The 12,685-nt window shown below is 45.2% G+C and overlaps 1 protein-coding gene across 1 annotated transcript in view; it reads right to left on the bottom strand.

Annotated features, from left to right (window-relative positions):
- The window catches only part of RNF43 (ring finger protein 43), a 52,707-nt gene that overhangs the window by 26,709 nt on the left and 13,313 nt on the right, over positions 1-12,685 (bottom strand). Inside the window, exon 2 of the mRNA XM_081336962.1 lies at positions 2,796-2,918. Coding sequence (XP_081193088.1) covers positions 2,796-2,918 — 123 coding nt within the window. The remainder of the gene's footprint in view (positions 1-2,795; positions 2,919-12,685) is intronic.

Genomic DNA, 12,685 nt, shown 5'->3' with positions numbered 1-12,685 from the left:
AAAAACCAGTCATGTCACTTTTTTCAGTGCTGTTGTAACTTCAGTCACTGAATGAACTGTAGTAAGTCGACGATACTCTTAGATTTGTAACGCCTCTACTGTTCATGCAATTTAAGAAAGCTTAGAACATGTTCCTAGAATTGATCTGAACATGTTCATCAAAACTTTATCTATGATACCCAGACTACATATAACCTTCTAAGGCTTTGTATGCTGTTTTTCCAAAATCTGTCATTAAATTATATGATAGAAGAGGGAAATGCTAAATATTTGAGCTGCATATGCTTTAAAAATGATTTAGAGGAAGAGATTCACACCTCACATGAACATAGTACCCTTCTGCTGCTCATTAAAGTGTATGTGATCTTCAGGTTTTCTGAAAGATGCTGATGTTTTAAGGAGTCAAATCAAACCAATGTACATTTAATGAAACTTTCAAAGCAATGGCATTTTTTTCAGGTTTCAGGCCTTGAAAAGTGATGTGTGAGCTTTAATGAACAAAAGGGAAGAGCTGCCCTTGCAAATTATTTTTGAAGCACGCAATGCTAACCCTAATCATAAACCTAAATCTATAGTATGAAATCTAATTAACTAACCGTAATTAAGATATATTTAAATTAAATTCAATGCCATTTCTATCTTGTTTTGAAGTGCAGGCACCAGCATACCACTCAAAGGGCAAGTTCAAATTTACACACACAGAGACCCGTCCGCACATCCCTGCTATTAATGTACTTTTGGAGTACAACTTTGGACTATTACTCTCCATGCTTGCTCCATTGAGGTAACTGGGTCCTCCCCCCACCGCAAAAGAAAAACCATTAAGAAGAGTCTTTTTTCCTGGATGAGATCAAATATCCATTTAGCCTAGTGCTGGTCAGTTAGAATCTCTCCAAACTAGGCAGGAAAATTAAAAATATCCTTTCCAAAGGCCTGAGGTCCTGGGATTCAAAGTCAGGTCTTTGGAGTATATCAGTACTCCTCATCCTTGACAATTTTAAGAGGCATGGACTTCAACTCCCAGAATTCCTGATGGCTAGGAAATTCTGAGAATTGGAGTCCCTGTCTCTTAAAAGTTGCCAAAGCTGAGTAGATTATGAGGCCCTTTGAGTATTGAGGAGGGATGATTTGCCACTAGCTATTTCTGTATAGTCTCTAGCACCTCTAGAAGTGAAGAATCACAGTTGTGGACAATTCTGGCATGGAAATGGTTAACACCTGCCTCTTTTGGAAGGAAGGAAAAGAGGAAGTCTGATGAGCAAAGTGCAGAGGCTGGAACACTCTCAGCAGCTGCCTTTGATCTCAGCGTCCTTGGAAAGCGTGTGTGAGCAGGTATCCGCCAGAATTGCTCCAGCAGGCTGGCTTCGCAATTGCCAAGCCTGCCTTGAACAGGGAGGTCAGAGGTTAGCAGTACAACTTCTCAGCTGTAAGATCAAAGGCACTGCAGATCTCAGGCTCCAGGGTTGCCCTGGGAGGTTGGGCACTGAGAGAGCTTAATTTTTCCTGTAAAGGTGCTCTCAAACTGGGAAACTGGTTACGCTTTCTTTAAACCTTTCCAGCATTTACATGTGCATGCACATTTGGGATGGATTCATTTCACCCTGCAAGGTCCCTTCCAACTCTATAATTCTAATTCGGATTTATCCTAACAGAATCTAAAAGAGAAAATGATAAAAAAAAATCTTAATGGTCAGCAGTGGCCTTGTCTTAAGAATTATACTAATCAAAACAATGTGGGCCTTATAGCACTTCAGATTCTACAAAACCTTTCAAGAATCTTTGGTCTGAGAGATGAATTCACTAAAAGAAATGTAGCTCTCATTTTCGAAGCAAAGAGCATTGTGCAAATTTGCTCATTTCCTGAATATGGAGTCTAAAGAATATAGCAGAAATTGCATATGAAGTCATGTTTAACAGGGATGACTAGCAAAGAGTCCCATTTGTTCTGTTGAAGCCAGCCAGCAGTTCTAAGTTGAGTTCAAGACACAGGCTAATCAGTATTTCTCCCCTCCTACCAACTCTCATTTAGGAAATCCAGTATTCCCTTGTATCATTCTGAGTATTTTGGGAAGCAATAATTGACAGAAAATCACATTTTTACAACCAAATTTAACAATAACTTTTTTTTATTCTGTTCAATTGCGTCCAGTTTTTGGAAACAGTCAGAAAAAAGTCCCTGCAGTTTTCGTGGCAAGATTTTTCAGAAGTGGTTTTCCATTGCCTCCTTTCTAGAGCTAAGAGAAAGTGACTACTAGCCCAATATCACCCAGCTGGCCTCGTGCCCAGGTAGGATTAGAACTCATAATCTCCTGGTTTCTAGTCTGATGCTTTATCAAACTGCCTCTCTTTGCATTAAATTAAAATAAGGTAAATTTCTGGCAGATGGAGTGACAGATGGATACACAAGTAGGAGACAGAAAGCCAGACACACATGGAAATCTGACATATGCACACATTTATATTGTGTATACGGAATCTTTAAATACCATTTCCCAAAGGCTCTCCTCCCCTAGTGTCTTTCCCAATAGAAAGGTGAGGCCCAGCACTAACATCTCAACTGAGATGATCTGGAATGGCAATTTCTGAAATGTCTTGTTCATACTTCATCTTTCCCAATGGAAAAGAGTGTAAGGAAAAGAAATCAGAGTGTATGACAGACTGTGTGTCCATTTAATTTCGGCCTTACCCATTTGAATGTAAAGACACTTGGGAGCTTAATTTTCAATCTAATCAACCAAGGAGCTGATCAAAAAACTTTCTGAAGAAGTTATTAAGTCTGTTCTGAGCAAATATACCTTATTGGCCAGTGACAGGCATGGCCGGAGATCCCGCTCAGGCCTCTCCAGTTTGACAATGGAGACAAATCCTGGGACTGTATGTTCATCCTCGCTGGTATTACACAAAGACAGGGGATGGAACTGGAAAGAGAAAGGAAGGGAAGTTACTACTGATAGGACAATCATAGAATCATAAGGCTGGAAGGGACCGCAGAGGTCTTCTAGTCCAACTCTCTGCTCAAAGCAGGAGCCTTATACTACCCCAATCAAACGGCTGTCCCGTCTGTTCTTGAAAACATCCAGGGACTGAGCACCCACAATCCCGGGAGGCAAGTTATTCCGTTAATTGCTCTCACTGTCAGAAAATTTCCCTTCTTCTAGGTTGAATTTCTTTGATAAGCTTCCACATATTGCTTCTTGTTCTGCCCTCTGGTGTCCTAGAATAAGTCAATCCTCTCTACTTTGTGACAGTCCCTCAAGTACTGGAAGACAGCTATCCTAAGAGGCGTGGTGGTGCAGTGTTTAGAGTGTAGTAAAGCAGGTTACTTCAGCTGACTGCCAGCTGCCAGCAGTTCAATTTTCACTGGCTCAGGGTTGATTCAGCCTTCCATCCTTCTGAGGTGGGTAAAATGAGGAGCCAGATTGTTGGGAGCAATATGCTGACTCTGTAAACCGCTTAGAGAGGACTGTAAAGTACTGTGAAGCGGCATATAAGTCTAAATGCTATTGCTATTGCTATCATGTCTTCCTTAATCCTTTTCTTCAATTGGCTAGCTAGACATATTAACCCTTTATGATTTTTGTTGGCTTACATTATAATGCAGAAGATAGACACTGCATTATTGAGGAGGGATTGTGGATCAACACTTGATGAGCAACTGAGCTGCAGGGTAAAATGCTACAGAAACGTTTGTCAGTTTCAGATAAATATTTACATTTTTTCATTATTGAGCTTAGGCATTCTTCCATTTCTTAGACAGAAGCTTAATGAAAATGTTAAAATATCTTCTGGATGACTTAAATGGCATATCTAACTCATAATCCAGCATAATTCACAATCTGTCCAAATGATGATTTTCAGGTAAAGTTGCATTACAGCTCAGTTATCATTATGCTTGTTGGGAATTCTGAGGATCTGTAGATTCAATACACCCAGTGAGCATAGATTACAAGAAGATGCTCTGCAGTGACCAGTCAGATGTATGACCAAGAGGTAAAAGATACACTGTGCTCTACGTACAATTACTCTTGAAGAAGCTGCCAGTAGTACAAACATTCTGCTGAATTATTTGTTAATATAGTAGAAAGTTTCCAGGAATGCATGGGACTTTTCTTCTTTCATTGTACCACTAGTTAGTTTGCTTCTTAGCCCAGTTGAAGATTATCTAGCAAAGGTCCTGGCTAAAATTGGGTATGAATTAGTCACTTACAAGGACACGGTATCTACATCGCTTATCTAGATTTAAATCTTAGCTTTCTTAGCAAGTCTCACTTTTAAAGATTATACCTTCATAATTAATTTGTTAAAAATGCTAAGGAAAACAAACAGGACTAAAAGAAGGAACCATTCCTGTTTAGAATGGAAAGCTGGCAGCAAGGAAAGGATTATTCTTGCAAGATTACAGTTGTTCCATAAACACAGAGAGGTGTTTCCTTTGAATTCAAAATGCCTGAAGCTTTGTTCATGCAATCTTAAATCACACAAACATATATAAATACAACATACATATATATAAGTGTAGGAAAAATAATTAATTTACTTTCATTCACAAGAACTTCCTAATAGAAGACTGTTCCATAAAAAATCATACAGAGACTTGCTGAATCAATGTTCACCAGCATTCCAAGTCATTCAGTGGCTGGTCAAATTGATTTAGGAAGCATACAGTACAAGGATACACCTTTTTCCACTTTTTGGTCCTCTTTCTAGTTCTACAATGCTTTTTAAAGTATGGTAGCGATCTCACTTGCAACTCAGATTGTTGGGAACTGGCAGGTTTTTCCACAGGGCCAGAGCTGTGACCATTGTGGACATCAAATGGAGGAACTGCTTAGAATCTGGCCAGAGAAAGAAAGAGTGTGTTATTGGGAAGTTGCTCCATCTCCAATGCCACTTGGTTGCTTCCAAAGGGTGTGGTTGCTTCCTAATGGCTGGGATGGAGATGGGGATAGAATGTCCCAATCACAAAACTAAGCTTAAAAAAATAAAAATAAAGGTAGTAATTGATCAGTCAACTTCAAGTGAAGTGAAATTACTTTAAGAAAACCTTTGCAACTGGATGATTGTTGTGGATGATTGATGATTGGATGATTGATCCCGTTGTGCGGTTATGGGGTGGGGTTTCAAAACTGGATGATTGATCCGGTTGTCTGGTTGTGGGGTGGGGTTTCAAATCCCCACGACGATTGGGAATGGTAGCAGGTGGTTGCACGGAGGGCCGTATCAACATCCGGGATCACGCCCCCGCTGTCTTCAAGCGGTGGCGTGCTCCGACCCTCCGGTTGATACCCATTTACCCAGGGGTGAGGGAGATCGGGCCCCTGAGCTTAGGCTGGTGTATTTTAATGCGAGATCCGTAGTGAATAAAGCTCCCCTCGTCCGAGATTTTTTTGAGGAGGAACGCGCGGATCTGGCATGCATTACGGAAACCTGGTTGGGCTCAGAGGGAGGTGTCCCTCTGACTGAGCTCTGCCCTCCAGGTTTCTGTGTGCTGCACCGGCCGCGGGCTCAGGGTAGGGGCGGGGGGTGGTGGCGGTGGTTATACGGGAGACCTTATACCCTCGGGAGACCACTGTCGTACAGATTGGCGGGAGTGAGTCGCTCCTCCTGAAGTTTGGCTCTGGGGTTCAGTTGGGTTTGTTGCTGACATACCTGACGCCCAGCTGTGTTGCAACAACTCTGCCCGGGCTTCTCGACACCCTTTCAGGGCTGGTGGTTGAATTTCCCAGACTTATTGTTCTGGGTGATTTCAACCTTCCATCGCTGGGCGGGTCGTCAGAGTTAGCTCGGGAGTTCATGGCCTCCATGACGGCCATGGACCTGACCCAGATAATTCAGGGCCCGACCCATGGAGGGGGTCACACTCTCGACCTGGTTTTCCTATCTGGACAGTGGTTTGATGATCTGGGAGGGGGTACGCCAAATACTGTCCCCCTGTCATGGTCCGATCATCATCTCCTACGGCTGGTCTTCCGATACGCTACCCCTCGCCACTGGGCTGCGGAGCCGACCAGGTGGTTCCGCCCCAGGCGCCTAATGGATCCAGAACGATTCCAGACTGCGCTTGGGTCTATACCTATCTCCCTCACCCACAGCCCGACTGATGCCTTGGTGGAGGCTTGGGAGAGGGCTGCCACCGAGGCACTTGACTGGGTTGTACCCTTGCAACCCCTGATCCGGCGTAGATCCCGATGGGCTCCATGGTTTTCTGTGGAGCTACGGGAGATGAAACATCGGAGATGGAGTCTGGAGAGCTGTTGGAGATCCAGCCAGTCTGAATCTGACCGATTGCGAATAAGATCTTTTACTAGGTCTTATCTCGCGGCGATGAGGATGGCGAAGTCTAATTACTTCGCTGCCCTCATCGCGTCCGCAGATAATCGCCCGGCCGCCCTGTTTAGGGTAACTCGTTCCCTCCTTTCTCAGGAGGTGAGGGAGGAGCCCTTGCAGGGGCGGGCCGAGGAGTTTAGCCAGCATCTGGCGGACAAAATCACTCAGATTCGGACCGGTTTGGACTCTGACTGGGCAGAGTCTGACGGGGAGGAATCGAGCGATCTTGAGAGTATTATCTGGACTGAGTTTGATCCTGTGACTCCCGAGGAGGTGGACAGGATTATGGGGAGGCTGAGCTCTACCACCTGTTTATTGGACCCGTGCCCTTCCTGGCTGGTTTATTCAGCTCGGGAGGAGACACGAGGCTGGTTCCAGGCAGTGATATCTGCTTCTTTGAGCGAGGGTGTCTTTCCCGCCGCCTTGAAGGAAGCGGTGGTGAGACCCCTTCTCAAGAAGCCTGGCCTGGATCCAGCTATTTTGAATAACTATTGTCCAGTCTACAATCTTCACTTTTTAGCGAAGGTTGTTGAGAGTGTGGTGGCGCATCAGCTTCCTCTGTTCCTGGAGGAAACTGATTATCTTGACCTGTACCAATCGGGTTTCAGGCCCGGGTACAGCACGGAGACGGCATTGGTTGCGCTGATCTCTGGCAGGCTCAGGACAGGGGTTGTTCCTCTGTCCTAGTCCTATTAGATCTCTCAGTGGCTTTTGATACCATCGACCATGGTATCCTGCTGTGACGTCTCAGGGGGGTTGGGAGTGGGGGGCACTGTTTTGCAGTGGTTCTCCTCCTACCTCTTGGGCCGTTCGCAGTCGGTGTTGACGGGAGGGCAGAGGTCCGCCCCGAGGTCTCTTGTTTGTGAAGTTCCTCAGGGGTCGGTCCTCTCTCCCCTCCTGTTCAATATCTATATGAAGCCTCTGGGTGAGATCATTCGTGGTTTTGGGGTGGGGTATCATCAGTACGCCGATGATACCCAACTTTTTATTTCTACCCCAAACCAACTCAGTGATGCCCTCGACGTGATGTCCCTTTGCCTGGAGGCGGTTCGGGTTTGGATGGGGAGAAACAGGCTCAGACTCAATCCTGCCAAGACTGAGTGGCTGTGCGTACAGGCATCTCGAGTGAACCATTCTATTCCATCTTTAATGATGGGGGGTGAGGTGTTACCGCCCCGTCGATAGGGCTCGTAACTTGGGTGTCCTCCTGGATTCGCGGCTCAGCCTTGAAGATCATATAGGAGCCGTGACCAGGGGGGCTTTTGCCCAGGTTCGCCTGGTGCGCCAGTTGCGGCCCTATCTGGACCGAGATGCCTTGTGCACGGTCACTCATGCGCTCGTGACCTCCCGGTTAGACTACTGCAATGCTCTCTACATGGGGCTGCCCTTGAGGACCACTCGGAGGCTTCAACTGGTGCAGAATGCAGCCGCCCGAGTTGTGATGGGGACCTCCCGATACTCCCATATAACACCTCTGCTCCGTGAGCTGCATTGGCTTCCGGTTGCCCTCCGGGTGAGATTCAAGGTGCTGGTGATGACCTATAAAGCCCTAAATGGCTTGGGTCCGGGATATCTGAGGGAACACCTGCTGCCGGCATCAAGTTCCCTTCGTCCTGTGCGCTCCCACAGGGAGGGCCTTCTCAGGGTGCCGCCGGCAAAGGATTGCCGGTGGGCAACACCCAGGGGGAGGGCCTTCTCTGTGGGCACGCCTGCCCTCTGGAACCAGTTACCCGTAGAGCTTAGGACTGCCCCAGATTTTCGTTCATTCCGCCGGGACCTGAAGACCTGGCTCTTTGAGCTTTCCGGCCAGGACTGAGGATTTTTTAATTTTTTAACTTATTGTAATTGGGTTTTTAATCAGAGATATAGGGGTTTTAGATTTTAATCAAGGAAAATTTAATCTATTTTAATTGCTATTGATTTTTGTATTGTAATATTGTTTTAATTGCCTTGTGAACCGCCCAGGGTCCTACGGGAGAAGGGCGGTATATACGTTTAATAAATATAAATATAAATATAAATATAAATATAAATATAAATATAAATATAAATATAAATATAAATATAAATATAAATATAAATATAAATATAATATGATCAAGGGCAATTAAACAACAACAAAAAATGACCATCTACTGGAGTCTGGAGGGGGTTGTTCTGTCAACTGGCGTCAACCCTTATTCAGCTAGTCAGGGGAAGGCTTATGGCTAATGTAATGCCTGTTCTTCTGGGGAAAGAATGGCCATCTGCGCTGTTGCATCTGTTGTCTGATAGACCAAAGGTGAACTCACACCTGCTGCTAGCTTTGGCAAAGGATCAAGGGAGAATTTCATTGAAAGTATGATAGCATCTCTCCCCCCCTCACACACACACTGGTTAAAAGAAAGCTGGCACGCCTGTTTAACACAGCAGCTTCTCTGTGTGGGGTCAACAGTATGTCTGATGGATCAAAGGAAGGAGTGCTGCATCTCAAAGATATGGTTCTTCACCTCCTAGCCATCATGGTATATGGTTCACTAGTCTTAATAAGCCAAAAATTGCAAACTCTTTGCTGCTGCATTTCCAGAAATCTTCATCACTGCACATGTAATTCTATTCAAAATTTTAGAGAGACTGTGACTATTTAGAGTTGAGGGATCTGTGGTTCTGCAGATGCTATTGAATTACAACTAGAATTCTTCACCATCAGCAGTTTAGGCTACTAGTAATTCATAAAAATCCGGAAGGCTATAGATTCTTTATCCTTTGCTGCAGTTATTTTAATGTACAACACACATGTGGACATTGACCCTCAATACAGAGTGAAATGGCTCTTCTCTCTCATCACTGATACCATACACTAGATAAAATTAGATTCTGGATTTAATAATCTAACTAAGCAGACCCTAGATTACTAGTCCAGAATCCTGCCCTAAATGCACACCCATTGCTGATGTACAAGGTTAACATCAGAGGCTAGGGAACTATATGCCACAGAGACTGCCGTTTTTGTGCCCTCACTGTTGCCAAGGTGTATTTTGAACTCCTAATAACCTACCGTGGGACAATGAGATTTTGTAGCCTATATTTAATGAGAAAAACAAACACCCTCCTGACTTCTACGTTACTGGAAGGCAGGGTAGAAGATTGGTGTTTTGTTTTTTGAATAAGTGATTGCAATAAAGCAACCAGAAGACAGGAAAGCAGAAAGAAAAGGACAGAAATTCAGTGGAAAAGCATGTGTGATTTCCCCATAATTGGAGACATCTAACTAAGGGGGCTGCCAATGGCAATTACTCAGACTGAAACAAAACATATTTCTTCTAGAAGAGGGAAACAATCTAACCAGGTGGAAGACCTGCAAATAGTTGGTGAAGGAAGGTTGGGCAGCTTCCCCAGCTCAGTGCTATCTTAGTATATTGCAACCTTGCCCTCGACTTCACTGGTGAAATACTGTATGGGCGATCTACTATATACTGGAGACTTCCCCATTCTAATTTCCAGAACTTTTAGGACTGAGACTTTCAGAATTTCCAGCCAGATGCTGTCCCAATTCATCCAACATGCTTAGTGTCAACACTTAGCTTGGATGCGGAATAAAATCCATTTTCTGTGCTTCCCCAGTACACTGCACCACAAATTGAGCAAACATTCTGGGCTCCCACAACACACCAAACCTGGATGCAGCATAACCAGGATTAGCGAGCTGCAGGGTGTGTTCATCTAACTAACCTTTTTAAGCATGTCGTGTGAACACAACCCATCGAGGGGGCGCTAGGCTCGAGAAGCCCGCTCCACCCCACTGGCCTTGAAAGCCAGAGGCTCAACCAAGCTGTCCGGGCCGGGCGAACCGAGGGCTCGGAAAACGCCCACGAAAGACGCGCTCCCGCCGGTGCGGACGGCGGCGGCGGCCCTCGTGGATTTCGACCACGTGCGAAGCAAAGGAAACCTAATCAGTTCGCTCCAGCGCGGTAGGTTTGAAGGTCAGCCCTTCGCAGCGACGGCCTTTGTCTGGGCTGGCTGGGCTTGCCCGTGTCCCGCGCGGCTTGCCCACGGGCCCTCGCCTCCAACTCTCGCCACAGCCAGCGGGAGCGGCCAGCAGGGCCTCCGAGGCTGCCTGTGGCGCGGCGAGATGAAAGGCGGGCCGCTAATGTAAGAGCCGGTGGCCTCCCCAGTGCCGTTTGAACTGTTTACAGATCGAGTTAACTATTACAGGCCGTGTGTATCTTGGCCGCCTGCCCGAATTCTTCCGCGCCCGTCAGATATTATTAAACAACCCTTTCGATGCTCGCCTGGAGTTCTTCCAACACACCTCAGAGAACTGCCGACACTCCAGGCGGAGCCTTTGGTTGGCACTCTTGTTCCCGAGGCCCAAACAAGAATCATGGTCTCGGCCCCGGGGAGGCGGGGAGGGGGATTTTGGCTGGCTCGCGGCGGCGAGTCAAAGGGAGAAGAAAACAGGGAGGGTCAGGCTTGGTAGACACGGGAAAAAAGCTTCAGGGTGGGCATAGAGCCTAAGAGCACCCCTCACCTCAGTTCCCTGGGCAAGGTAGTGCAGTGTTAAACCTCCCGCCCCGCATCTGCAGGAGGCTGTAGAGTTGAATGGGGGATTCTGGCCCGCTCATTGCGTCTCTGGGCCGCTCATTGTGCCCGGGCTATTTCGTGGGAGGAAATGGGAGAGACTCCTATGGAAGCCATGTTGAGGAGAGCCGGCATGTTAATGCAAATCCTCAGTATTTCGGGGATTATTTGCCACCCCTAGTTATCTCGGCAGTGCTTTTCATTAGAGTATCTTTCAAGCTGTGCCTTTTATTAAATAGGACAATTTACAACAATTATGGCTCAAGGCTGAGTCTCTCTATTTCTGCTTAGGTGACCTGTGGCGCAAGTACTGACCAAATGGCAATTTATCAGTGGCCATAATTGTGTAATAAATCAGAACTGGCTGGATGAACAGAATTCACTCAGACGTAAGATGTGGTTTTTAAGCCACCATAGATAGGCTTGGAAAACCAATTCAACCACTCTGTGGCTCAGCTGTCAAATGCAACTGATAGTTCTTTTGCCCCTGCATTGATCCAAATTAGCTTAATAAAAAAACTAGTTCAACTGTTGTTAATGAATTATTAGAACCAGTGTGATCTAGTGGCTAGGGGAAAACCCAATCAGTCAGGCCAGTATTATCTCCATTTCAGAGACTAGATGAGTTTGAAAGACATTTCTATTAAAACCACCAAGCTCAAAATAAATGAGAGAAGTTTTGTGGTATTTTGGGTGTCACCTCATTTTTCTCCAATGTATTGTGTTTTCAAAGAACTTGTTGGCTTAGTTGAGGAACATAGTCTGTCAATTTGAGCCCTGGGTAGTATGAATCAAGATGGAGATTTCTTGGAGCATTTACAGAATGTCTTTCCTTCAACACGATGCAGATATATACTCCTCATTGTAATACACCATTTTTGGGTAAAAGAAACCAAAAGCATATTTTTAAAGCTAATTAAACCCATCTCAAAATGTTACATAGTGGACAAATTATGATCATTGCTCAGTAGTAACAGAAGAGTTCTTCATCTCAGAGTTGCTTTTTCCCTTTTTTGGTTTTGGGTCACCAGTTCATTAATGACCATCAGTCAACATTCCAGATCTTTTCAAGGTTACAGGTAGTCCTTGACTTACAACAGTTCATTTAGCGACCATTCAAAGTTACAACAGCACTGAAAAATATGATTTGAGACTGTTTTTCATACTTAGAACCATTGCAGCATACCCACAGTCACGTGATCAAAATTCAGATGCTTGGCAACTGACTCACGTTTATGACAGTTGTAGTGTCCCAAGGTCATGTGATCACCTTTTGGTGCTTTTGACAAAGTCAATGGGGAAGCCACATCATTTAACAACTTGTTAATAAACAACTGCAGTGATTCACTTAGCAACTGTGGCAAGAAAGGTCATAAAATGTGGCAAAGTTCACCTAACAACTGTGGCTTAGTAATAGAAATTTTGGGCTTAGTTGTGGTTGTAAGTCGAGGACTACCTATACTCCCAAACCACATGACCAGGTAGTTGTGTTTTTCTGAAGAGACCCTATTTTGTTTATTGCAGATCATTTCAGGGAGTGGTATATTTTTTTAAACTCTGGTTGTAGTACCAGAGGTACACTAGGATTTTCATGCTGAGTGCTCTAACATTTTCCCCCAAGGCTCTTTGCTCCCACTTCCCTCTGAAGGGCAGACTGCTTTTGGCTGCAATCCAGCCTCTATAAATGCAGGCTTGAGAAAGCCAATGAGCTTTGAGGGCTCAGCCCCCCCCCCATCCATGCACAGCAGCTGTTTTTTTATCTGTTACCCTTCAGGTGGGTGGATTTCAACTCTCAGAG

This window comes from Vipera berus, assembly GCF_964194415.1.
Source record: "Vipera berus genome assembly, chromosome: 1".
Classification (NCBI taxonomy): domain Eukaryota; kingdom Metazoa; phylum Chordata; class Lepidosauria; order Squamata; family Viperidae; genus Vipera; species Vipera berus.
This window is presented reverse-complemented; position numbering and strand designations above follow the sequence as displayed.